The sequence below is a fragment of the Rhinolophus sinicus genome, linkage group LG09 (assembly GCF_036562045.2).
Source record: "Rhinolophus sinicus isolate RSC01 linkage group LG09, ASM3656204v1, whole genome shotgun sequence".
Classification (NCBI taxonomy): domain Eukaryota; kingdom Metazoa; phylum Chordata; class Mammalia; order Chiroptera; family Rhinolophidae; genus Rhinolophus; species Rhinolophus sinicus.
This window is the reverse complement of record NC_133758.1, coordinates 112,145,240-112,172,809: the sequence shown is the minus strand read 5'-3', so window position 1 is coordinate 112,172,809 and position 27,570 is coordinate 112,145,240. Positions and strand designations below refer to the sequence as shown.

General features: G+C 44.0%; 1 protein-coding gene across 2 annotated transcripts in view; it reads left to right on the top strand.

Annotated features, from left to right (window-relative positions):
- DOCK4 (dedicator of cytokinesis 4) overlaps positions 1-27,570 on the top strand; it is a 364,976-nt gene that overhangs the window by 239,214 nt on the left and 98,192 nt on the right. For both annotated transcript variants that reach the window (XM_074341023.1, XM_074341022.1), the window contains exons 17-23: positions 5,269-5,425; positions 10,248-10,345; positions 10,455-10,538; positions 10,723-10,823; positions 12,894-12,975; positions 14,317-14,487; positions 19,898-20,090. In XM_074341023.1, coding sequence (XP_074197124.1) covers positions 5,269-5,425; positions 10,248-10,345; positions 10,455-10,538; positions 10,723-10,823; positions 12,894-12,975; positions 14,317-14,487; positions 19,898-20,090 — 886 coding nt within the window. The remainder of the gene's footprint in view (positions 1-5,268; positions 5,426-10,247; positions 10,346-10,454; positions 10,539-10,722; positions 10,824-12,893; positions 12,976-14,316; positions 14,488-19,897; positions 20,091-27,570) is intronic.

Below are 27,570 nucleotides of genomic sequence, written 5' to 3'. Positions count from 1 at the left end.
AGACTTTGTGCTTCTAGAGTCCCTTTTACAGCTCTCAGAATATGAATAGTAATATCTCCAAGTGGCCGATGGCTGAGTCCAAACCTCCCTTTGGAGCCGCTAATTTGCTAATAGCACCATTTAATCTTACTAAGTTTTGTTATTTCACTGCATTCTGTAGGACTGTTATCTTCCTTGTTTAGAGGGATATTTTGGGCTACTCCTCTCTAGCTACCTGCTAGAAAGTACGTTAAGAAAAGAGACCGAAATAATGAGCATAAGAGAATTCATTTTCCAAAAGTCAAGTGTCGTAAGGAGAATGATGTGAGAATCCAAAAAAGGAGGACAGGAAATTAATAGCTGTTCACTCAAGTCCCCATTCTGACTTATTCCACTGAAGGATTTTCAGTCCTTGGAAATACATTATAAAACACATTCAGATCCAGTATGTATGTATGTATGTATGTATGTATGTATGTATGTAGCATAAGCAAAACAAAAAAATAAACGAAGTAACAATAATACAGTCTGCCTTTGAGAAATTAGGGTTTTGTGAATTCATCATTGCCGATCACACCACCGTAGCTAAAATGGCCTAACTCAGCGAGGCTGGGGTTTGGCCTAGTGGAGAGTCTGATTCCTCATATTGGGATTTATGGGCTCCTCATTCAATGCGTCCGAGCAGGACAAGGGCCGGGTAAGAAAGCCGCCAAATGGAGGATGATCCTTTTTCCTGGTTTGAGGGAGATCAATGTAATGTGATGGCCTAGACTGCAGGAGTCTGTGGGTAACTGTTTCCTTTCCTACAATCAGCCTGGCCCCTAATTCAAAGTTATCTTCTGGTTGACCTGTCCAGTGTCATATCCTCTTGTTTCCCTGGTTACTTCAACTCTAGTGACCTTTGTTTGTGTTCTGCATTTCGCTGGGCCTGGCTTCATCCCCAGCCAACAGGACTTCCCATTTGGGTGCTAAATAAATACTGGATGGATGAAAGGAAGGAAGGGGAGAAGGAAGGGTGGATGGATGAAATCATCCAGAACCACTTCTAATCAAAAATCTTAAATTCCCAACATTCTGATCATGACCTTTCCACCTTCCAGTTTTCTGACTATACCTGTTTTCTTCGGTCTCCTCAGTAGACCCGCCTGAGTTCACTTTCTTCCTTTTCTCATCAAAGGCACCCCCTGAACCTTAGTTCTGCTGTGCCTGCATGGGAAGGGAAAAACCAGCCGTGGATCAATCTGTCCACATTGCCCCCACCTGTACCCCACCCTGGGCAGTTGAGCTTTACTGGGGGTTATACTGTTGTGACAGGTGTAGATGCAGGACGGTCAACACCTGATTGGGTGTAGATGCAGGACGGTCAACACCACAGGCAAACGGACACGCTCCCTCTCTCAGGCCCCACAAGAGCTAGTTACAGGCTTTGCCATTCTGCTCACCCCACCACCTCCTGTCTACTTAAGAGAGAAAACAGAAGCCACCAGACAGGAACTTCCTTAACTTCCTGTGCTCTGTCCCTCGCCACCTGCAAACTTATCTTCTTCCTTCCCCCCTTTCCTGCTTCCTGTCTCGGAGGATGGGGCAAGACTCCTCTCCAAGGCTAATCCTTCCCCTGCTTCCTTCAGGAGCTCCCACCCTCCTGATTCCCTTGAGGCCCTGCTCATCCCAGTAGCCCCTCTTCCTCCTGCATCTGTAAGTATTTCCTCACTTCTGGCAGTATTCTTTCAGATTATAAATGTGCTCAAGCCTTTCTCTTTAAAGCAAAAAAAAAATTTTTTTTTTTTTTTTTTAAGATTTTATTGGGCCGGCCCGGTGGCTCAGGCGGTTAGAGCTCCGTGCTCCTAACTCCGAAGGCTGCCGGTTCGATTCCCACATGGGCCAGTGGGCTCTCAACCACAAGGTTGCCAGTTCAATTCCTCGACTCCCGCAAGGGATGGTGGGCAGCGCCCCCTGCAACTAAAAAAATTTTTTTTAAATGGCCCACACACTCTCTCTTCCCTTCCCATCACAGCCAGCTTATGTGAAAAGCTAGTCTTTATTCACTGTCTCAACTTCCTTATATCCCGTTTGCTTCACAGGCTGCTTCTGTCCCCCACCGCTCAAATGAACTTTCTCCCTCAAGGTCACTGGTGCCCACCCAGGGGCTAACGCCACCCCATGCTTTTAAAACCTTTCCTTATGTGGTTCCCTGTAGCATGTAGCACTGTTGATTACCCTTCAGCTTGAAAATCTCACATTCCTTGGTCTGTCTGACAGTGTTCTCCTGAGCTCCATCCTTTGTCTCCCTGGAGGTCTCTTCTCTCTTTACCTGCACCTTAAATGTTGGTGTTTTCATGGATTTAATCCTTGGACACCACCAGTGTCTCCTACACTCTAGAACCGTCTCATCCCCTTCCACGGGTTCACTTTCCATATCTCTGGTCATGATGGCCAGATCTGCATTTCTAGCCTAGAACTCTTACCAGCCTACTGAACACCTTGGATTAGCCAGACACACTCAAGCTCAGTGTGTCGCAAACTGAGCTGTTTATCCCGCCTGCATCCAGTTCTTCCGTGAACAGGACCTAGATTGCCTTGACTTCTCGCCCTCACGCTCCGTATCCAAACAGCTGGTTGAGTGACTGGTCAGTCCACCTGGGTGATAGTTCTTTAATCTGGGGAATTTAAACCAGAGATGAGCACCAGAGCCACCTCGGGCTTTTCTGAAGTAGGTCCAAGGGCTTTCTTTGTGTGTTGAAAAAGTCCATGCTCCAGCCATACTAAACTACATATAGTGTCTGAATACACCTGTGCTTTTTGAAACAGTTGTTTTTGAAGATATTTTGGACTTCCAGAAGCATTGCAAAAATAGTACAGAAAATTCCCATCTACCCTTCCCCCAACTTCTCCTTCTGTTACGATCTTATGTAACCATCGCACATTTATGGAAGCGAAACTAACCTTGGTACAATACTGTGAACACAGCACATGTATGGGCTTCACCAGCTTTTCCACTATTGTCATTTTTCTATTCCAGGAGCCAATCCAGGATCCCACATTGCATGTAATTGCCATGTCGCCATCGCTCGTCATACACGTGCTTTTTCTCCCGCAGTGCCTTTCCGTGTATTTGTTCTCTCACATAAAATGCCTTTCCCTCCCTTGCCTGCTCATGAGCCTCTTATTCTTTATCGTTGAGGTGAAATAGCCCCTTTCCCGTTAGCCGTCCTCCCCTCCCCTGGCAGAGCTGGAACCCAGTGGCCTTTATCACAGCTTGGTGATCAATATTAACAGACAAGTGCAAAGTCAGATGTGTAAGGACCCCAAGGACGGGGGCTGTGTTTATTTCTTTGTTACAGTCTTAAAGCTGAATGAAAGGACTGGCAACTAGTAGGAATTTAATAAATGTTTAATAATGACATGAAGGATGGCCAATCATATTGAAGGAGTCCCTGAAAGAAGGCATTTTGCTGCCATAGCTATTTAAAGCTGGCTTTGAAAAACTGGTAATGTGTACTGCCAACTGGATTGTATTTTTAATTTAATTCTCTACGTACTTCCTGCAAATTACAGACACCGTCATTTGATTGCTGTACTGTTAGTTTTCGTATCACTTTATTTGTGAAGACATTGTAGGTGTTCATCTCTCAGTCATCCACTTTGCATAACTGCAAATACCACTTTCCTGGGACATTTTCTGACTGGCCATTACCGTCTTCTTCACATGTCCCCGACGGTGATGAAACAAGCAGCCTGGGTCCCAGGCACCATTCGTTGCTGTACCAACTGGTTTTAATTCTGGGCAAAGAAATAGACTGTGAGCCACACTATATAATGTTACAGAAGACAGAGACAACTGCTGCAACTGCCCTAAAAATGCTCTGAGCTCTGCCTGTGCATCTCCCCACCAGCCCTGGTAACCCCTGACCTTTTCACGGTCTCCATAGTTTTGCCTTTTCCAGAACGTGATGTAGTGGGGATTGCATAGTATGTAGCCTTTCAGATTGGGCTTCTTTCACGTAGTGATGTGCATTTAAGCTTCCTCCAGGTCTTTTCGTGATGTGATAGCTCATTTCTTTTTATCACTGAATACTATTCCGTTGTCTGGATGTACCACGGTTTATCCATTTATCTATTAAAGGACGTTTTGGTTGCTATGTACATATTTAATTTACTTTTTCAGTTAATGATTTTTCCAATCACTAAATTTCTATCTCACCTAGAACTTAGTCAATATATGAATCTCCCCCCAAAATTTCTTATAGCGGATTTGTTTCAATCTGGGACCCTACAGTTGCTTCTGGCTGTCTATCTCTTAAATGTTGTTTAATCTAGAGCAATCCCTTTGGTCACCATGCTTGAGTTGACTTGAAGAGAGAAAGCCAGGCCTCCTCAGACAGCGCCACCTTCTGGGGTTGTCTGGTTGCTGCCCCTTTCACTTCCTCTGAGGCTCTTGGTGACTCTGTGGGTTTCATGGCTTCCGGTTCAGCATCTCTGGGAAGCGTGCACTGCAGATGGGGATGTTTTTCTCTGCACTGCCCTACATTGCTGCAATGACAACCCGATTCCCTCCCCTCCCCCCTGTGCAGTGCCATTTGTCCCCTTGCCAGTAGAAAGGAATCCATAGGCTGCTCCACTGAAATCCTGGATGTCCATTTCCTCATCTGCAATTTTCCTGCTGGTCTTAGCACTAAATGACAATCCTTAACATTAGGGATATGAAATTATGTGTTTTAAATCTGTAATTCCTTTTACATTTGTTATCTGGCATTTTTGGTGACGTAGAGGTTTCTATCATATAGCAGGACTATTAGATGACCCTGAAACACCATTTCCTTTAGTTGCCAGTTTTCAAAGTTAGGGGTTGTTTAATAGCAGCCTCCGATGAGATGTTGAAAGAATTTAACATGTTGTTAAAATGCAGTGTTCACGGCCGGTATTATTTCTTGAGCACTTCTACTGTATCAGGCACTGTGTTAAAAGCTTCGTGTGTTCTCTGATTCTTGTGACGACAACACGATGACGTTGTAGAGATAGAAATGGAAGTCTTGAGTGGTTAAATAACTCGATACAGTCCCTCATGTGGGAAGTGACAAAGCTGGGATTCAAACCGAAATAGGCCCCAGTCCAAAATCCACGTTCCATTCCTTTTATACGTTTTTGTTGCATTTTTACTTAAAAGCCAAATTCTGTTTGTAATGCCATTTGGAAAGTTTCCCAGTTCATAAACACTAGAAATGGTAATCATGCTTAATAATTCTCATGAGCTCTCTCTCTCTCTCTCTCTCTCTCTCATATTTTTAACAGTGTGAAGAAAACACGAATCTTCAGGATGTTACGCGCTACCTCAAACTTCCCTTTTCCAAGGGCATCCTCCTCGGGAATAATAACCAAGCCATGAAGGCCACCAAGGAGTCTTTTTGGATAACATCTTTTCTCTGCTCCACGAAACTCACACAGAACGGTAAGTAGGATAATACTCTTTCATTTGAAAGGCCTTGGAGTAAAGGTACTTGTGAATTGGGGAAGGCATATTCAATAAACACCAGTGTTACAGTTAAGAACTTTGCACTAGAAAAATTGTTGATTCTTCTGCGTGTGGTTTCCAGTAAAATGGGAATAATTATGACCTAGTGATCTGTTAAATGCATGTAATTTAAGGGCTTCATAATTATCCCAGTGTTGATGCCCAAGGACACAACACTTCACATCAACCATCAAAACTCAGCTGCTTGACAAAAATAGTAAAGAAAGAGAAGACAGCAAATAGCACTACCTTCATCTCGCTGGTTCCGTCGCTCCATAAACAGTGCCAATTGCAGGCTTTAGAATAAAGGCTGTTTTTTTGTGTGTTTTTTTTAATTAGATGGATATTGCTTTTCTATGCTAGCATTCCTTTTTTATGTCAGTGATTGTTTAGCAAGCTATGATTAACAAAGCAAGCTCTTCTCCTTGGAAAATTGTCATGAAAACATTGTCTGTAATGAAGGAAGTAAATTAAACATGTTTGAGTTCTCCATGGTTGTCATATAAAGCTTCTGGCTCGCAGCCTGAATACCTCATTAATAAGTTAGGTTCATTATGTTGAGGAGAATCACTTCGTAATAAGGGACTGGGTCTTAGCAAATGCTGCTGTGCCTAATTCTTTCTTCTGTGTTGTTGGGCAGCGTTTGTAGCAGGAGACATATTCTCTTAGAATGTGGCATCAGGCAAGAAGCAAAATGTAGCATTTTAGTATTGACCCCTTTTAAGAGTAAGTTCCTCACTCAATACTACTGTTTTTACAGAGGACTTTCACGTTTATGTTAGTTCTGGTTTCTCCCCTTCCAAAAGTAGTTTTGGAGAAATGTTTTTCAAAATTAACCGCATGATTTATTTTTAGTGAGTGTGATTGAAGGTAGTTATCACCAAGTTCAGATATGCCAACTTATAGCAGACTGTATCAGTGTTCAGTGGTTAATGATTTTACTTAAGTCAGACCTTTCTCGGCATAACTATAAAGATGAGAAAGTATTTACCAAACCTCACATAGTTTTGAAGGAGCCAGTCCACCCCCATGCGGGTTATGAAGATAATAAAATCAACCTGTATGGACTCCATTAGACAGACATTTTATTCTTCCTCTGTGGATTAGTTATGTCTGCTATAGAACCTAGGTTCACGTTTCACTGCTTGCCTCAAGTAGAATAGCTGCAGGTTTATTTGTTATCTCTTGCTGCTGTAACAATAACTATAAACCCACTGCTTAAAGCAACAAAAATGTATTACCTTACAATCCTGGAGGTCAGAAGTCTGAAGTCAGTTTCACTGGGCTGAAATCAAGGTGTCAGCAGAGCTGCTGTATTCTTCTGGGAGCTCTAGAGAAGAATCCTTTTGTTTACACTAGAGAGGGTAAGACAGCGTGTAGGGACCACCTCCGTTTCTCTGCTTGTGCATGCCCCCTTTTTCCATCTTCAAAGCCATCTACATAGTATCTTCAAATCTCTATGACTCTGACCATCTTCCATCTGTTAAGGTCCCTTGTGTGGGCCTGCTCATCCAGGCTAAGCCCCCTATTTTAAGATCTTTAACTTAATCACATCTCTAAAATCTCTTCTGCTATGTGACGTAAACATACCCACAGGTCCCCGGGATTAGGATGTGGACATCTTTGGGGGCCGTTATTCTGGCCACCACACAGATAAACCTAACAGTAGATTATCTGCCATTAAAATGTTTAGTCCTACATCTTTAATTTGTTCAAGTTCTTGGGTTTAGGCTATTAGAATTGTGAACGTATGACAGACAGAATCAAATCCTGAAAATCAGAAATTGCTACTTTGTAAGCAGAGAACATTTTCACATTAATATGGTTAATAAACTCTTTGTGAAATCATTATGTTAAACATCTCACTATATGGAAGACAATACTTGGGTCATTTTTGGAGACTGATAAGTGCTTAGTTATCATTTTGACTTGGATTAACCTTGTCACTGTAAGACAGTTCAAAATGAGCCAGGAAATGAATAGTGTGTTTCAAAGAGATGGGAAGGAGGAGGGAAGTTAGTTGATCTTTCTGAAATTTGCATGCTAGACACACATCTCTGTGTAGAAGTAATCCAGTTCCAAATTGGAATTAAATTGCTTTGTATTCATTTTACTCAGTTTGGAAAATATGCAAATCCCATTTCCATGACAGTTGGGCATTTAGGAAGAGATGTGGTCTCTAGGAACAATTTCCTAGAGCCAATTTGCCTTTCAGGATCCCTGAAGTGTGTCTGCACACTCTGTATTCCAGCATCGTTCATGTAGAGTGTACTAAGCCCAGAGCACTGCAGGACATGTGTGATTGCCAGACCAAGGAGCTATTTTCAGCTTCTTAGAGTAGGGATCAGGGAAGAAATTAGTTTACTTCTTTGTTAGCTTCCTTGGGCTATAAACACAACTTTAAAAAAAAAGTTAAGAAAAAAAAAAAAACAATGCTTAAATTTGGTGTAATAATTTTACTTTTACTGACTTCCCTGCATCTCCTTCTCCCCCCAATAATAGATGGTTCATTCAGTCTCTTCCTGTGACTGTGATTAAAAAAACACCCAAAACGTAGGAATCATGTCATCCGCTTGTTTTGTAGCTCTGGGCAGGGTAGGCATACAGCATGCACTGAGTGCTTCTTGAATAGAATGTATAAAATTCACATTTTCAGTAGTAGGTCATCGCTTCTATTTTGCAACTAACATGTCTTCAAGTGGCTAAAGCCCTAAGAGCTGACAATTTTGACTTCACTCTCAGTAGTTGGCGTGCATGATCAGTTACGTCCAGACGGACATACTGCTTGACTCTTCCTTACCCTCCATAGCGAGCAGTCTGAAGATGCATGAGGTCTCTTGCAGGGAAGATGGACAGCCCATTCTGATCTGATCGTCTGGACCCCTGTCCTCTGTTTCCCAGCTCGGCTGGTGACAGTCCTATACCTGGTTTCCCACTGAAGCCTCTAGTGATGTCACTTGGTGACCGGCAGAGCCACCTTCTTCCTCCACACCCTCGCCACTCCTCACATTGGGCAGTGCCCTGGTCACCCTGCAGCGGCCTCACTGTAAGGGCCAGGGAACGGGGACGAGGAGATGGAGAGAGAGCTGGCCTGGTGCTGGAGTGGGAGTGGAGAGTGAATGCGGGGAGATGCAGCGGGGATTCAAGAGAAGATGCCAGGGAAGGAGGCATGCTGACATTAGATGCAGGAAGCAGGTGGGAGGGAGGCAGCAGGCGGGGAGAACAGTGCTGGGGGCCTCACTCTGGAAACATCTCATGTGCTAAATATAACCAGTCCTTTCTAAACAGGCCTCAGTCGCACCTCCAGGACATCTGAGTTAGACACAAATATTAAACATTTTCAGGTTCTCTGTTAGGAAAATATCAGAAATCTCTTTTTCAGAGTCAGTGTTTCTCACATGCCCTTCTCGTTCTAATTCTAAATCTCCCTCCACTAAGCATCACTGCTTGTTGTAGGTAAACATGCCTCTGACTCAGTTTCTTACGATGAGGTCCTTGGCGACGTTTTTCTCTGAATCTGGTTTGGGCGGAGGTTGCCTCTCTTTCCTCCTAACATTCTTGTCTTTTGCTCATCTCTGTTTAATACCTGTTTGCTTTCTCATCATAACTACTTCCTCGATTTCTTGTTTGTTTGGTTTTCTTTTACACTTTTTGGTGTGTGTGTTTTTTTTCTGTGTCGGTCTTTCTGTCTCCGTTTTGAGTTCCCCCGGAAACATGTGCTCTGATGTGGAGCGCTCCCTGGGAGGCATGAAAGCCCTCTGTCCTTCTTCTCTCTGGGCCTTTCTAGGCTCCCAGCCCCGTGAGCACCGGGAGGCCCGCCCCACCAGCTGCCCCGCCAGGTGCACTTCCTGCATGCATGGGCCTTGTTAGTTCTTAGCCTTACCACTGGCCTCCAGGCACCAGTGTTGAGGAGCCTGACTTCTGCGCTGCAGAGCTAAGGGAAGCCCTTACTCCCAGTCCTGCGCAGGCCAGCACCCCCATGTTGTCAGTTTAGGAAAGGAGGAAACTGAAGAGCTGGGCCCTACCTGAGCTTGCCCTGAACCTGGGATGGAAGGCAGCTGTGGAGTTCAGGATGTGGCCCTCTCAGCTCTGGGGGCCCATGAGATGACCTGACCATTAACTGGGCTTGTCGTCATTGTGCAGGGACCTTCTAGACCTGCCAGGTTTGGGCTACATTGTGAAGGAAACTTTCATTATCAGCTGGCATTGGTTCTTAGACAGAATGCTAAGTGCTAGGGCCACAAATGTGAGTAACCCAAATGCCCAGCCCTCAAGAGACTCCCTTACCGGGAGGAGGCAGGATCCACTGCCCGCTGCGTGCTTGCTCTGTGCTGTGTGCTGGGCACGTGATAGGGCTGAGCCCGGCGTGGTTTTGTTCTCTTGGAATTCACAGTCTAATGGGTTCATAGACAGACAACTGTGACAGTGGGGTAAGTGCTACCGTGAGGGGGCAACACATGGGAGGGGCAGTTGGCTGAGTCTAGAGATTTCAGGAAAGGCTTCCTGGGTGAAGCCACAGCGCACCTGAGAACCAAAGGATGAGTAGGAGTTTGCAAGGCAGCAGCTCTGGGAAATGAGACGTCATTAGAGAACACTGTAATAAATGCCATCTTGGAGAGCTGGTCTAGTCTAGGGAGCCTACACCTTAGGTGACCAGGAAGGGTGAGAACTCAGCTTTACCAGTAGGCTGGTAAGATTGTCCTCTACATGAAAGCCTGTCCTCTGTTAAGACAATTAAGTGTCTTTTCTGTTTGGAAAGGTGATATGCTTGACCTTTTGAAATGGAGAACCCACCCGGACAAGATCACAGGCTGTCTGTCTAAATTGAAAGAAATCGATGGCTCAGAGATCGTAAAGGTATCTGCTGTTCTATGACTCCTGTCTCAGAAATTCGTGGGATAAAGAATACTTGGAGGGAAAGACAGATGTATCTTGTTGGTTCATGTACTTCTTCTTTATCTAACAGTTTCTGCAAGATACACTGGATACCTTGTTTGGAATTTTAGATGAAAATTCCCAAAAATATGGGTCTAAAGTGTTTGATTCTTTGGTGAGTTTAAATTCACTTTAATAATCGTAAGAATTTTGTCTCTCAATCTTGACTTTCCTAAGGCTCTTTCAGAAATGTGAACTTAATAGCATGAGAGTTCATTTAAAAAGAACAAAAAAAAGAAAAGAAAAGAAAAAATATCTTGGTTTGCATTCCGTTTTCTAAAGCTCAGTTTTCTTTTTAGGTCCACATAATAAATTTGCTGCAAGATAGCAAATTTCATCATTTTAAACCTGTAATGGACACTTACATTGAGAGTCATTTTGCTGGGGCACTGGCATACAGGTAAGACGCTTTCTCTTATAATTGGCTTAGAAGCAGTTTCTTCTGGGCTTTTCTAAGCAGAACCGGCTTTATAGGAAAATTTTGAAAGGGAGCATACAAGAAATGAAGCACAGCTGAAGTGTCTCTTGAGACCGTATCTTCCTGTCTCCCACACTTTTTTTTTTTTAATGGCTAGAATTAATTTTGATCGAAAGCATAAAAAAGAACTTGCCGAATTCTGTTCCTGAAACCTAAAATATAACGTGTTTTCTTCTTGTCTCTATTTCACTTGATATTCTTTGGTCTAAAATGCCGTGCTTTCACTGTGGCTGCCAAGAGCCCCATTTAATTACCACACTCCTTGATGACTCGAGTTGTCGTTAAGAAAGAAATATGGGGAAACCAGGCTTTGCCGCCATAGCTTTTAAAAGTCATCTATTCATTTGTCTGTTAGGATTGACTGAGCACCTCCTATACTTTGCCGGTCGCTATACTTTGTGCTGATAATATGCAGACCTGGTCCTTGGCCACAAGTCGTGGTGTCACTGGACTCTACCCTTTGACACCAGCTGGCATTTTAACTGCTCACCCTTCCCTGTCAGCTCAGGTTATGCAAGTGAGGCTCAAAGCGAATGGATAATGACGTGCTTTAGCTAGTGCCTGTCTCCACGCAGCCTCGTTGGTAATTGCCAGGAGGCAGCAGCGTCCCTCGCTCTGTCCTGTGCACCGCATTCTCCCAGTCTTTGCCTCTGCTTAAATGATGTCCTGGAATGTACCCCAATGTTCCAGCACTGTCCTTGCTACTCTGCCCACGTTTTCACCTCATACCTTAAGCTCCTATGTCCTATTGTACATGCACACTTGTCTGTTACCAGAGGTGTGTGAGAAGAGCACGAAGTCAGGGTTTTTGCCCTTTGCCCCGCAATCTATGGGATACAGAAAAGTAGGTAATCAAATGAGCCTTTCATCCTGTTAACTTGGGCATTCCCTATCAGGGCATGTTAAGGTTCATGCCACCAATCTTTGCATGAATGGAGTTGTTTTTGCAGGACTCGATTTTTGCAGAGGGTGAAATGTAACAGCAGGAGTAGTTCTCATATGTTGGCCCAGGTCTGCCACTCGGCCTGCAATTTGGCCCCAGTACGAGGGGGTCACTGCTTCCGACTGAAATTGTCTGTGGAAACTAGAGAACAAGGGTGTAATTCCTAACACTTCAGGTTGGCCAGGAAGGCAGGATACTCAGTGCTAACAAGACACAGGCCTGTGGAATCTTCTCGGGCTGTGGGTGGCCGGAAACTCACTGGCATATTATCTTCCCAGTCACATGGCCAGCAGCACCTACGTACGGGCACATGCATGTATCCTTCCCTGACTGAGAGAAAAGAGGAGACTTTAACAAAATTACCCTGTTTCATAGAAATCAAGCACTGACCAAAGTTAAAGGTAGCAAGACTGCAATCTTGAGAATTGTTTTCAGAAGGGAGTGTTGATTCAATTTTTGTTTCTTTAAAAAAATAAAACTTGGCTTCTCTGGAAAGTCTCCTACTGACGCACACTGTGACATTAAGCCTTGTTCTTCCTGGCTTTTCTGGAAAGTCTCCTGTTGAGACACACTGTAACGTTAAGCCTGGTCAGAGAACGGGCTTGATACACCCAGGGGGGTGTGATTTGAAGTGGGCAAGCATTGCCTTCATCTTTCCTCACATCCCCAGCTGTTTCCATGGTCACGGGGGAGGAATCCCAGTTAGCAGTTGTCCAGGACTGGCTGTGACAGCTACCCTTCCAGGCGATTCCTCGGCCAGGGTCCTTTTCTCTGATGTCAGTGTCCACCCATGTAGAAGCAATGCCAGAGACGGCAGGGCAGGTGGGATATCCCAGATTGAGAGGAATCTCATTGAGGAAGCATTGTTTCTCTCTTCAGCTTCAGAAAAGGGGTGGTGATGTTAACGTGCAGGCTTTGGGACGTTATTATCTTATAGCAGTTGGCTAGAAGAAGGGGAACGCTGATGGGAAAAGAAGCCTCCTCATGATAAAAATCAGCTTGGGAAGGAGACCAATTGTACCTTGAGCACCTTTCTGCCTCTATTTTAGAGATCTCATCAAAGTGCTCAAGTGGTATGTGGACAGGATAATGGAGGCCGAGCGGCAAGAGCACATCCAGGCGGTGCTGAAGGTAAGAGCTCAGTGCGGACAGCAGATGGTGTGCTCACCCGGGGCTGGTGCACGGTGGTGCGAAACGCCATGCTCTCCTCCACTACGCAGCAGAGGCTGAGGACACATTACTGACATTCAGGGCGAGGACCTCAGTCACTTTATGGCTGCCCCAAAGTTGGAAGGGACCCGGCGGGGCTCAGCCACTGGAACCTGCTTCGGGTTCAATCCTTACTCCTTGGGGCTCCAGAACACCTGACGTGGCATCTAGGATTGGCAAGAGGGAGAGTTTATGATAGTAGATGACAGGTGAGCAGTTAGCTTGGCAGTTCCTGGCTCCTGCTTCCACCTCCCTGACAGAGACCAACTGAGAACCATGTATCTTAAACTTTCAGAGAGAATAGGGTGGCTTAGCAGGGATCACAATGCCGAAAACTGAGGTTTGACTGGGTCTCGTGGCTTAGCAGCGTCCGTGTCTCATGACTTTTGTGCTCCACTGTATATGGAGATGCAAACGTGTTCAGGAGAGTACAGACTGTCAAAGGGATTGTCCGGTAACTGCCCTGCTCATCCTCCCATTGCTGTTGTTGGGTTCCACCCTGTTTGAGGTCAGCAGATAAAAGTAGGCCAGTATGCATTTTATAAAACAAGCGTCTCATTAATTACACATTTAGCATTTTGGCCTGACTGAAGGTAAATACTAAGTGGCAAGAATACTTACTAGCAAAGCAAAATCATTTTTGAAAAACAGATTCTCTTTGTTAGCTAAATTAAAAAAATCTCTGAGTACCAAAAACATTTAGTATTCATACCGCTGGAGAATTACATAGAATTTTTATGTTTTTTTAATTTTTCAATTACAGTTGACATTCAATATTATAATAGTTTGAGATGTACAGCATAGTGGTCAGACATTTATGTAGTTTACGAAGTGATCCCCCTGATGAGTCTGGTACCCCATCTGACACCAGACACAATTATTACCATGTTATTGACTATATTCCCTATGTTGTACTTTACATCCTCATGACTATATTATATAACTGCCAGTTTGTACTTTTTCGTCCCTTCACTTACTTTTTTCACCCTACCCCCACCCCAACTTCCCACATCTGGCAGCCATCAGTTTGTTCTCTGACATTGAATTTTTAAGTGATCTATACGTTTTCCCACTCACTAGACCTCAGAGAAAAATGGCTCTTCCCCTCTAAGTAAATGCTGTTCAAAAAAGTCTCATGAGCCCTTTGTGTTTAAATCAGTAACTTAAAACCTAATGTTGTACCGTGGTTTCCATGTTTGTCATCATTAGAATAAGTACTCTTGGTCTCCCTTGAAAGTAACTCTTTTAAAATTTCGTTTCAAGGCACAAGAATACATTTTTAAGTACATAGTTCAGTCTCGAAGGCTGTTTTCCCTCGCCACCGGTGGACAGAACGAGGATGAATTCCGCTGCTGTATCCAGGAGCTCCTCATGTCAGTCCGTTTCTTTCTTTCACAAGAGAGCAAAGGGTCTGGAGCATTATCTCAGTCACAGGTAATTCTTCTTGCTTACTGCTGAGTAGAAGAAAAATGAGCAGAGTGGATTCATTTTTATGTAGCAGCCTCATGAATGTTTTCTCCCTGAGAAATCCATAGGTCCAGTTTATATTTGTAGCTTCACTGTCTTTGAAGAGACTTTAGAAAACAAGTCCCCAGGTTCTGAGTGCTGGCAGGGCGGGAGCTGGTGGCCTGTCCTCAGCCTCTTCTCGCTCTGAGTGATGACTTCTTGGGTTGCATTAGTCTCGGTTCCAGTTCCCAGAACTGCTGAGGAGACGGGCACCATCCACCTTGGGAGGAAGTTTCAGGAGAGCCGGCCTGTTACGTGGTTTCCCCTAGCCTTGCACCACGTTTTGATCCATCCACATGAGACTTGTTCTGTTGGCCTCAGCTAACCTCACATTGTTTTCTTTAACTGGATCCTCTGTCCTGCGACTGACTTAGGTGACTGGTGCTGAGTGGCTGTCGCCAAGTTCTGTTACATGGGGAGTAAGCGCCATACATTGTGTTTAGAACAGGACCCATCCACGTACCAAATAGCGTGGCCTCGGACGTGTTCTGAGAGAGAATTCTGAATATCTTTCTCTGCATTTCTTAATCCTCTTTGTACATTTTGAATCGTAGTGACTGGGTTATAAAACTGTCAGATGGAGAAGCAGCCTTTTCGGGACCCTCCCTCAGAGACTGGAGACTTAATGATGGTTGAGAATTGGGACACAAAATGGGAGATTAGAAGATGAAACTCGACCCCTCAGAGGATTGCTATCATTTGGCGCCGTTTGACATTTGAAAGGCATTCTCTATAAGGGCGAGACACCCGGAAACAGAGCAGACTTCCCATAATAGTGCTGTGCTTTTTCGGGCTGTTTGGGGGCCTGTACTTGTTACTCTCTTCTTTGCAGAAGTGGACTGAACTTCCCTCTGGGCAGAGATACAGTTCAGACTCTTTTAGATCCTTTTGGCCTGTGTCTTCAAGGGCACGTTCCCTGCTCTTGAACTCACCAGAAACCTCGAGGTCAAACTGCCCACAGCCCGACCTACTTTCGGATGTGTGAAAAGGACAGTCCAGTGACCTTCAGACCAGAGTTCTCAGTTCACCACTTTCACAAAAGCTATGGAAGATTTGTGTTTTCATTTTGAGATTTTTCGTTTTCAACCTTTACCAGTTACAGGGACAGCACTTAACCTCATTCACATCGGAAAAATACTCTCTTTTAAGAGTAACATTAAGTCATGATTTCTCAATGAGATTCCTTGCTAGGGACTCAAGAGATGTTTTTTCTCCTTTGAAGATAGAGAAACATTATTTTACCTTGGTTGTGTTTCCACTAGCAGTCACCCTGAAATGACCTCAGCCTCTGAGGGACAGCCACGGCACAGAGCTGGTCTCCTTTCATCTGTTTAACATATTGATTTGATTCTCTAAGTTCTGTCCCTCAATCGAGGTAGTGAAACAACCTTAGCACCTTCATAGAATCATATTTGATTTTTCCTTTTTTTGCTCTTAGCATCTTATCAAGAGATAATATATAAAATATGTACATAAAGTTTCTGTGTATCTTCATAAACTCAATTGAAGTCATTCTCTAGTATTTTGTGCAGTATCCCAGACTTGTAAATTTTGATGTGATAATTCTGTTTTAGCTTGATGCTAAGAGAAAATCTGTATAAAATGATGAAGGGGCTAGCTTTCTTCATCAGGCAATGAGGACGTTTTCCCTCTGTGTTTTGGGAGGAAGGGGAATGTGACACACCGCTTCCCATTCCAGGCTCACTTTGGAACCCACGCCTTCTGACTGAACCAGTGTGTTGCTTTTCTATTGCTGCATAACAAATGACCATACGCTTAATGGTTTTAAACAACACCCACTATTAGCTCACAGTTCTGTAGTGCAGAAAGCTTTGTGGGACTTTGTGCTGAGGGTCTCCTACAGCCAACATCCAGGTGTTGGCTTTGAGGCCTATCTGGGGGGTTCTAGGGCAGAATTCACATTTAGGATCTTTCAGGCTTTTGGCATAAATCAGTTTCCTTGTGTTTGTAAGACTGAGATGCCCGTTTCCTTGTGGGCTATCGGCCAGGGTTGGGGGAGGAGAGGGGTGCTATGAGCTTTCAGAGGCCACTCACATTCCTTGGTATGTGTTCCTTCCATCCGCAGCAATGGTATGTCATGTCAAATCTTTCATCTCTGACATCTCCCACGAACCAGAGAAACCTTTCATTTTAAGGGCTCATGTGATTAGGTCAGGCCCATCTGGAGAATCTCTATATCTTAAGATCCATTCATCAGTAACCTTCCTTATATCTGCAGAAGCCCTTTCACCGTGTAGCATGATGCAATCATGGGATCAACGGCAGAGACAAAGGCCAGGGGTTCGCCTTAGAATTCTGCCTACCACATGCAGAGCCAAGAATATCCATCATTTGGAGTTTCACTCTCGGGCTTCATAAAGGCACAAACCCGGTTTCCCTGCTCCATTTTGCATTCTGTCCACATGGGCTACAGCTCACGGCACTGCCATCTCCCAGGAGCAGGGCAGCCGTCCTAGCTGTCTTTCATGTTGGCTCAGTGCACAGTTGCCCCACAGGTCTGGCCATCCTGGTTCTAGTAAGAGGCGCATTGGGTCTTCCCGACCCAAGCCCAGCTCCTTGATGTCTCTGTCCTTCGGAGCCCTGCTCTGGTCAGGAACGCCCTGACCTAGCTGCTGTTTCAGTGGTTCCTGATTTGCCTCTCCAGGGACAGATCCTGACCCTGGAAATCCCAGGGGAAGAAGAAAAACCACAGAAGCATTGAGATCCGAGACCCTGCCCCAAATTCTGAATAATTGTATTTTTGGTTTTTCTTTGCTATCAGAAAAGTCAAAATGCAGTTGAATGTTTTTTTGTTGTTGTTAGTTTTGTTTTGTTTTGTTTTGTTTTGTTTTGTTTTGCAGTAAAAGATCTTAGCTTAGATACTCAGTAAAACTGGCTTCCGGTCCTCATTGGAGGATGTTTGTTCCTTCATCTTTTCTAATACATTTATCTTACTTTGCAGGCACATTCGAATGCTTTCTTTTTTTGAAGGAAAGAGGTAGAAATAAAGAATTAGTGGATAAATTAAAGGATCCCTGAGGAAAACCAACTTAGTTGACTTTTCAATAATCAGAAAACTGGGATCACTTTATGTTTTTTTAACTTCATCTGTATGACTCAGCTCTTTGCAGAGGGAAATGAAGGTTATATAAATACAGTTTTTAATGGGATACCAAGTTATTAATTGTAAACTCTCAAGTAACTGTCATTTTTCAGAGTCCAGAAGAACATCGCTGGTGACTGTGGCACCTTAAGCTTAGGATGCCTCTGGCATCAAAGGCAGGTCTTGGCTTCTAGATATTTTTGCTGTAACTGTATAGAGAAATAGCAAAATCCATGGGTTTAAATTTGAGTCATCAGCACATGGAGACTTGACCTACTTTCAGCCAGTGTCAGGTCTCATGGGTAAGCCAGGTAGCAGTTCAATCTTAGCGTATGAGAAACATGTGCCTCATTCTCTTTCTAGGTAGAGGTGAGGCTGGCCTATCCTTCCTTGCATTGCCCTCTTTTTGTGGCACTTTAAAGACTGAGTTTGTTTGCTTTGTTGTACAATCCTAGCCCAATGTTTGCAGTATGCCCCTTACGGTTTGACATCAGCATCTTTCTTTTTTTCTTAAAAAATGATTCGCAGGTTTCTTTCTTTACGTAAAGAATATTATTCTTAGTACACGCAGTTCTGGGTTTACAGTGAATCTTGAACCAACGCAAGGGGTTGTTCTCATGATCTTTTCATTTTATAGGTGATGAAACTGAAACCTAGGGAGCTAATGTGACTTGTCTAAGGCCACAGAGCTGATTAGAAGAAAAGCAAGTAACCCTCGTATAACGCGGTTGTGAGGTTCCTAAAAATGCCGTGTTATGTGAATCCGTGTTATGCGAAACAAAGAACTAGTCCAAAAAAGGGGGTTAGGTTCCAAAAATTAAAAGAACATACTATTATATTTTTATAATTAAGAGAAATATCTTTACTAAAGCAATGTTCACCAAAAGTATAACATATGAATATGTATTAAATAATGTTTTCTTCATCATCACTGCTAAGCTTTTATGACGTTCCGTATTGTTCGGGATTTCCTAATTTCAAATGAGATATTTTTTGCTCTTGAAAGCTCTTATTACGCTCATGTTGTTCGGAGATTTCTCTAATTCTCAAACCATGTAAGAGCGACACTGTGTTACAGAAGTGCCGTATTATACGCGGTTATCTGTACTACATACCGTTTAGGTCTTCTGATGCCCCGCACTGGTTTCTCTTCAGTCATAAGTTGAGTGCTATAGGGAATCAGCGTGTGTGGTTTCTTAAAGGTAAATGTAATTTAACTGAACACTTCAGAAAGTGTCTCCAAAAGGAAGTGTAAGAGTCAGCATCCCAGGGCTTGGTCGAGTTTCTTTCATTTGATCATGCTGCAATTTTCTGGTTCCGTGGGGGTTTTTTGCCCATCACTGGGCTCATGTCAGTGATTTTCCTGAATTTCTCAGTTTTTATTATGTTGCACCTTTGCACATTTCAACAAATTGCCCTATTCTGCTGCACTTTGTTTTTTTTAACTTGAGTCTTTTCGCTTTAGGTACCAGAAACATTTGACATTCATTTTCCCATCACTCAAAAGTATTTGTCACAGTCTTACATTCACTGACATTTTGCAGCTAGTTTCTCAGGGCATGTCTGGGAGTTGACTGAGGATGGAAAATGGGCCATAGGTTAAACTTGACAAGCTCGGGAGACTGAAAATAACCACATAGGATGGCGTGAACATAAAAATTCCTAACAAAAAGCAGGTCATGGAGGGAAGTCACATCCTTGGCCTGTAGTTTCCTTGACAAAGGTCAATCTTTACCTTAAGTGAGACTGTCTGTTTTCTTTTTGCATCTAAGATAACATACCCTTGGAATGTCAGAGTAATCTCTTTTTCCAGACCCCTCAGGGGGCACAACCCACCACACCAGAGCAGGAAACTACCACATCCCTCATTGTTATCTTGTTGCCCAAATACCATCTCTCTGTGCTGTAAAATGCTATTAACTGTCTTGTACCCACCAATGTAAAAGAAGTGTGTGTCTCTCCATTTTATTTTTTAGCCAATCCCAGAGATTTCCCCACTTTGCTTTCTCCCACCCCCTTAACCTACAACCAATGGATTTCATGTAAACCCCCTCCTTTTATTCTATGTATAAAATAAGTTGCAACATGGCCATTCTCCGGAGCATTTTCTCGATCTGTTGAGACTTTGCTTCCCGGCAATTGTCGTCAGTTTGGCTCAAATACACTCTTATAAGCTTTTTTTTCTTAGGCTGGATGTCTTTTCCTTTACCATGACTTACATTTCTTTCCTTTAAGGCCGTGTTTCTGAGCTCCTTCCCAGCCGTGTACTCGGAGCTGTTAAAGCTCTTCGATGTCCGGGAAGTGGCCAGCTTGGTGCAGGACACGCTGGGCAGCCTGCCGACCATCGTGCACGTGGACGACTCCCTCCAGGCCGTGAAGCTGCAGTGCATTGGCAAAACCGTGGAAAGCCAGCTTTACACCAACCCAGGTGGGTGCTGCGTCTCCTCGATGAAATGGTGTTTCTAGCAAGCCCTTACCACTTAGAGTGAATCATAGGGCAGCAGAAGCAATTTCAAAAAGGAAACTGAAAACCGTTTTCTAGAAAGCCTTGTGTATTTGGATGATAGAATAAATTAAGTAGCCAAATACAAAAGCATGGCTATTAAAACTTTATTTCTAGAAAGAATGAAAGCCCTAATGATTAAATTATTGATTCTGATCACAGCTAGTATGCTTGCTTTTCTTGTTATGGATTTCATTTCTGTTTTTTATGCTCAACAAAATTTAACATTTTCTCTCAGAGATGCTTTCAGGGACCCAATTTGATCCTTGTTTGTTTGTCTCTTAAAAGTTTTCCTTTAATTTGTGCTCTGAAACTGGGTGGAAATTTTGATGTATTGTCTATTTTTATTTATCTTAATAGCAAGTTACTAATTTAGCAGTTACGAAATTGATTTTGTCATAGGTCATTAAATTGCATTGCCTCTTGTTTTCTTCTAGTTTTTCCTGAGATAAAATATAACCTCATTATAAAGTTTAAGAAGTTTCTGTCCATATTACTAAATTTTAAAAAAATCATTCTGTTGAGAATTATCTTTCCACATGAATGCATATGGGGGTATAACATTTTTGAAATGGGGTTTCAAATGTAGTGAACAAACTTCTTTTTTTTTTTGTCATTCTTTTACTGTAAAGCATTTTAGCCTGACGTGGCACCTCAGTTTGACTAGAGTGCTAATTCTGGTTTCGCCAGGTGAAGAAAAGTTTATCTCTGTCTCAGAGGAATTGGTGATTTTTCCCATTTTTCTTCCTCACGTTGAAGCCTGACGGCACAGGCGCAACACATAATGAAAACTGGTTTTAAATTTAAGGACCTTGTTTGGGGAGGAGGGGGTGGTCGTGTTCATTACACGCCCCTGGGAGATGTATTCTGTCTGTGGCCTCGGTGCCTTGTTCTTTACGGACACTCAGTAAGTGGTAGAGAAATCAGGACGAAGGTAGGGACAGAAGAAGCTGCTATAACTTAGAACAAAAGATATTGATTGGGTCTTTGTGGGAGGTGGTGAGATTTTTTTTTTATTGGGGTGGATGTAGAAGGCTTAAAGAGACCCAGGGACCGTGGACCCTGGAGAGTCTGTGCTGAGGCCTAGAGGAACGGCTCAGCCAGGCTTGGGAGGTTGGTGGCTGTGACGCTGTGATGCGGAGGAGGAGGAAGAGAGGGGGAAACGTGCCTCTCGTGTTATGTGGGGCATCCCCTGTGATGAGCATGGACAAGCGTGAACTTCTGGAGAAGCCAAAGCAGCTCCCAGCCAAGGGGACACTTAGAGGCCCATGTCAGTGCTAATAAGCGTAAGGACTTCTGTCACTGTCCCCAGAGGATGAGGCTTGGCTTGGTGGTGAGTGACTCACCATCGATGAAAACAGAGTCTGTCATATATAAATGACGGGGCACATCAGGAAGGGGCGGATCTTCCTGGAGAAAAACAGTGAGCGTCCCTGTGAGCTTTCCAAGGTTCAGATTGCTCTCTCATGAAATCACGTGGGATCGCACAATAGTTTAGGGAACCTGGCAAGTGATTCTAGTAACCCTGAAATTCTGAGTTGGAAACTGGACCTGGGGCCTCGATGCTGGGGCACAGCGGTCCAGTTAAAAGGTAAGATGTAGGGAGGAAGAGAAGATGTGCCATGCACGTAGTAGGGTCCATCGATGGTGTCAAAGAACAGGATAGGCGGTCTTGGACTGTGGTGGACTCCCACCGACCCCGGGGTACATCTCCCAAGAGTGGGTGGCTTGTGTCTAACTGGAGGGGGGAGGGAGGGAGACTGTAAAACTAGCTCGGGGCATCGTGGGGACGCAAAGAATCGTGGGGAAGGAGGGTCCAGTGGCAGTGTGCTGGGCACACACGTTGTATTTTACAGTTCCTGCGGGCAGAGGTTCAAGATGCTTCTCCCTCAGCTGAAGTCAGCTGTCAGCAGAGCCGCATTCCTTTGTGGGGTATCCAGGGGACAAGCTATTTTCTTGCTTTTTACAGCTTCTTGAGGCACCTGCAGCCCGGGCTTGTGGGTGCGTCCTCATTCTACAAAGCCAGCAGCATAGCACCTTCAGATCTCTCTCTGCCTCTGACTTGTAGAAGGACCCTTCTTTCACTTTAAAGGACTTTGTGTTTATATTGGACCCACCCCGATAATCCAGGATCATCTCCTCATCTCAAAAATCTTTAATTGAATCACTTCTGCAAACTCCTTTTTGCCATAACATATTCACGGGTCCTGGGAATTCAGACATGGACGTCTTTGCATTCTGTCTACCACATATGAGTGAAACCGTGAGATTCTAAAACAGTTTGATGCCTTAGCTCCATATATGAAGGAGAAAAACACTTAGAAATCAATGGATTTTATTTATTTATTGAAAGTAAAAGAAATGAGAGGTAAGAGTACTGCAATTGTGTGATCACACACATCCTGGCCAGGTGGATAGAAGTTACAGATAGCATTTTCTTGATGTAAATGATAAGTATAAAACTGGATAAGGCAAAGTAGAGGTAAGGATGTCAACTGGATACGCTGTCTGCAAAAGACAAAGCACCTAATTCTTGACCTGCCTTAGTAATGGTTCCATTTCTCAGAACATAAAGAGTGTTCTCAAGACAGTTGCTCCTCTGAGCTTAATTCTGATCAGCAAAGAAGCACTGGTTAGTGATGCAGAATGACAAGAGTCTGAGCAAGTGACCACATTTTCTGGGGTTTCTCTTAGCCAGAGAAGGAAGTACCGAGTACAGCTGGCTCATACGTTAAGAAAATAAATTTCAAAACATTTTGGAGAAAAAGACCTTAGATGTTACAGTACCCCTCCACCACCCACCCACTCCCAACCTCCTGGAAGGATAGAAAGTTCCAAAAGTTGCCTTTGTGCTATAATGCTGTATTGGTCATGGTTCTCCAAAAACAAAGCAAAACAAAACAAAAAACAGACCCAGTAGGGGGTGTGTGTGTGTGTGTGTGTGTGTGTGTGTGTGGTAATGAGAGAGAGAGACTGGTTTGAAGGCATTGGCTCATGTCATTATGGAAGCTGAGAAGCCCCAAGATCTGCAGTCATCAGGCTGGAGACCGGAACGCCAGCACTGTGCAAAGGCAGAAGACCAGCGACCCACAGGCAGAGAGCAACGCCCCCGTCCTCCACCTTTGGTTCCGGCCTCCCATGCATGGGATGAGGCCCACCACACCGGGAGGGCCATCTGCTCTCCTCTGGCTACGATTCACATGTGCGTCTCACCCGGAAGCACCCTCACAGACACCCCAGAATCACGCTGAACCAAATATCTGGGCACCCCTTAGCCCAGTCAAGTTGACACACAAAACTGACCATCACAAATCCCAAGGAGAAGAAAGTGGAGGCAGCCTGCAAAGGCGCAAACGTGGCTACAGAAGACTGCAGAATGTGCTTAGATTAGAAATTAAGACACAGAGAAAATGAAAAGAAGAGCATGTACTAAGGTCCACACCAACGAAGGGAATGAAAAGACTCATAGAAGATTCAAACCAGGTTGAGTTAGGGTCACTGGGCAGCTGAGGGCTGAGCCTTTCCATAGCCAACCCCCGGGGTCATGCCCCCAAGGTCAGAGTTAAGGGCATTTGACGAAAGGACATGGCTAAGAATTGGAATCTAAGTAGACTGGTATTCAATGTCTAAATCATCTGTGGTCCAGGCAGACTTATATAAGGTCTAAAAATTGAGCAAATCATGTTTCCCTTTCTCCCCACAAATCTATTTCCTGGAGGCCAGGAAAGGTATTTTAGAATAGGGATTTCTTAAGAAAGTCGCCAAATGTAATTTTTTCCCTCTTTGCCAGAAACTCTCCAGTCCCCATTAGCCCTTCTGTGGATTTCACACAAGGCTGAAATTCAAAGGAAAGGGCCAGAGGGAGGAAGATGGACTGTTAGGCTATTTTCAAAGTATATTCTGTGAATTAATGCTTCGTGCCTCCCCTTTTAGGCCATAATATAGAGGAAGGATGTTTGATGGTTTATCTATCAATCTGACAACTGTAAGAATAAAATCCCACTACAGTTGATAGGTGCCTAATTGCTTTTATTTCTTAGAACTGTAGTTGAAGTGTAGTTTAGTATTGACTTTTCTTGCATTGCAAGTGATTACATTCATTGCATTCCAAGGGGATTGTCTTTTCTTGAAGCAGAATGATAATCCAGGACCATTGGAGAAAGTGTAAAAACCTTAGTTTTTTAGAATGTAGATTTCATGTTGGTTATCGAATATAAAAAAAAAATATGTTAAAAAATTATCTGAGACCTCAAGAAAGCCTTTGGTTAAAAATCATGCATGTTCTGCCTCCCTCCAGCCGGATTCCTCCATCCCTTCTCCTCCTGTCTGTCCTGAGCTGTGTTCCCATCAGCCCCTCTTTCCCAAAGTGGAAAAACTCAGGAGCAAAGGCCTTTCTAGGTGTCCTCCGCCATCAGGGAGCTCTGAAAGCACTTGCTGAAAATTTAATAGTTTTCACAGTGCTTTGGTTCTATTCTTGGCTTTTATTAAAGATTTGCCCACATAGTGATTTTTTTTTTTTTACGGTATATATTAGTTAAAACCATGTTAAAGTGCAGGTTCTTAAAGAAGTACTTGGAAGTCGGCTTCTGTGGAAAATAATTTTCCATCTTTCCCTAGAAGAGACAAAAATTAAATTAGGCCTTTAAGCCAGTGTGTCACCTCTGAACATAGAATTTAAGATGAAAAATATGCATCCCCCAAATCATAGTTGACCCTATGTTTGATGTGTGGTTTTTGAAAAGAAATAGGATCATACGTATTTGGGGCTACTCAAAACCCTATTTCAACTCTGTCCTCTGACCTTGACTCTGAACTTTTCCAAATTGATTGGCATGAGCACGCCCATTCTGGGGTAAGGGCGAGACTGTATCTTTTCTTTTCTTATATGTCACTCGTTCACATTTGCGCAGATTTTTAGGGGGGTGGAGGTGGGGCCAGAAAGCGTGTCCTGTTTCCAGTGCCATGAGCAGCTGCCGTGGTTTGTGTCGAAATCTGGTGTTGGGAGTCTCTGCGTTCTCGGGGTGGCCGAGGGCGACTGCCAGCAGATGGAAGGGAAGTGGACTGTGATGACGACGGCCCACTCACCTCCCACTTGCGCTGTGTTCAGACCTGAGCACAGAAATGTCAGGCCGTTTCCATTGCCTCTCCATCCAGTGGAACTCATGGTTTAGTTCATTCTTTTATTCTTTCATTCAACAACTGTTTCCTGTGGGCAGACCCCACTCTAGGGATTATGTGAGAACTGTGGTAGGAAATTAAAAAGATATAGCCGCTGCCCTCCGTCAGCTTGTAGTCCAGCATGAAAGCAGACTTTAAACAGTAACTATGATACGGTGTGATATGACAGCAGTTGTGCTGGGGAAGTGTACGGGGTGCTGTGTAGTAAGGAAACCTCAGTGAGTCTTGGGGTTCATCCCGCCCACTTGACTTCCGTTGGTGGTCCATGTATTTCTGGCCAGATCTCTCCTTGGAGCTCCAAACCTGAGTAGCCAGCCAGCCAACTGTCATCTCAACACCTCTACTGCTTTCCCAGTTGTGGGACATTTGCGTTCCTTCTGGCTTTACTTTGGGATGGATACTTCCTGGTGGAGGCATCCAAGGGGTGAGAGCTGCAAGCTGCACACAGGTGGTCCTTGCCCTCTACAGTTGTTTTCCTCTGTGATCCCGACATTGTCTGCTTAACATTGAAGCCCCGAATTATTCACAGTCCTTTCCACTCTGAGTGTTGTCTGTCCTCCAGTGTCTGAGAGGCTTGTTTGCAGGTTTTGTTGCTATCTGTGACAATGACAGTTCAGTTCTTGGTGGCTTTGAACCCACAGGCCCCACCCTGCTCTGACTTCAGCTTTTCTGCCACAAGATTCTGCAGCCAGCCGCTCTGCTACATGCAAAGCTGTGTGACCTCTGCCCACTCTCCTGAGGCTGCTTGGGTGTCCCCCGGATGTCCAGCCCATGCTGGGGCCCAGTCTGTGGAGAGTGGCTGGCATCCCTGCATGCCCCCACAAGACTCACAGTCCTCGCTGCCGGTGGACAGAGGCTGAGTTCAGGGATCCTGGTAAAGCTTTGTTAATAGAGGAAGCAAAGATGATGACTTTCCTCAAACTTAACCGCTAGGAGGAAATCTCGCATTTCTTAGCTGTTCTCTTGCTTCCCAGTCCCATACCCACAGGGAGTTACTGATGGGAACTGGCCTTACCCCCCAAGATGTGTATGTGAGTCACTCCTTCAGACACTCACCGAGGCACACATGCAGGCAGCTGTGTCTGAGACGTGAGTGCATGGACCCTTTCAAGCACAGATTCCATTGTTAAACACATGGGAAGTCAGTGTTTGCGCAACTCTGGGTTTTCTTTTATATTTGGAGGCTTCTTGATGAGTCCCGGTATATTCTTTTAAAGGTAAGACTTAGCATTTTATCCAGTCAGCGTGTTTGGCTTTTACGCACTGATTCTATCACTTGCGTTGGCTAACACTGCCCTGGGAGTAGAGAAAAAGGAAAACCTGCAGATAGTCATGTATTTCTCTTTATATTCACCACACACGAATTATTTGTCTGCCTTATTTACTGTTTTGCGGTAGTGATTTTCTTAACAGCTGGTTGCAAATTGCGTTTTTAGAAATCAGATCCCACTGGCTGCAGGAAAGTATCAGATAAGCTTTATCTGCCTTTCTAATTTAGCATTACTAGGCAGTGATTCCTGCCGGGTAAGCTTCCCATTTCTTTTTCTTGGTTCTTCTTGTCAAGTAATTGATAAATTTATAAAGATGTACTTAAGTTCCTCAGGCAGGCTTCCTGTTTCAAGGAAGCCTGCAATGAATTATTTTACCTCCTCAGGTTTTAATATTCTTTGTTTTCTTGAAGGGAAGAAAGCCTGTGCCTTATGTGGTTTGTTTTGATGGGAAACCTAAGGCCAGACATCCCTGTGTTGGTAGCCCGGTGGCAGGAATGAAAAGAAATAGGAGATGCCACGCCTCACTTCTAACAGAAATCAAGAAGGCGGAAGAAAAATCAGACAAATACCTATCAAGGCACTTTCCCAGTTGTGAATACTTGTTTGCATTCCTTATGGTTTTTATTAGGATACAGAAGCCTAGGAACAGGCTATGACACGGGCTAGGAATCCAGTACAATGTTGAGCGGAACAGGAGAAAGTGACCATCCGTGCTTTGTTTTTTATCTTACAGAGAAAGCATTCAGTCTTTCACTATTAAGCATTATGTTACGAGGTCTGACAATTAAGTTCACAAACTCATCCTAGAAAAAGTGCTACATACCTCATTGCTGAATATCACTACAGTCACCTTCAAAGTGCTCCCCTTGGGAAGCTATGAACCGATGTCAGAGCCTAGTCCACCCTTCAAAACAATTTTGGAACTCTTTCTAGAATGGCCATCAGAGCTGTGGTCA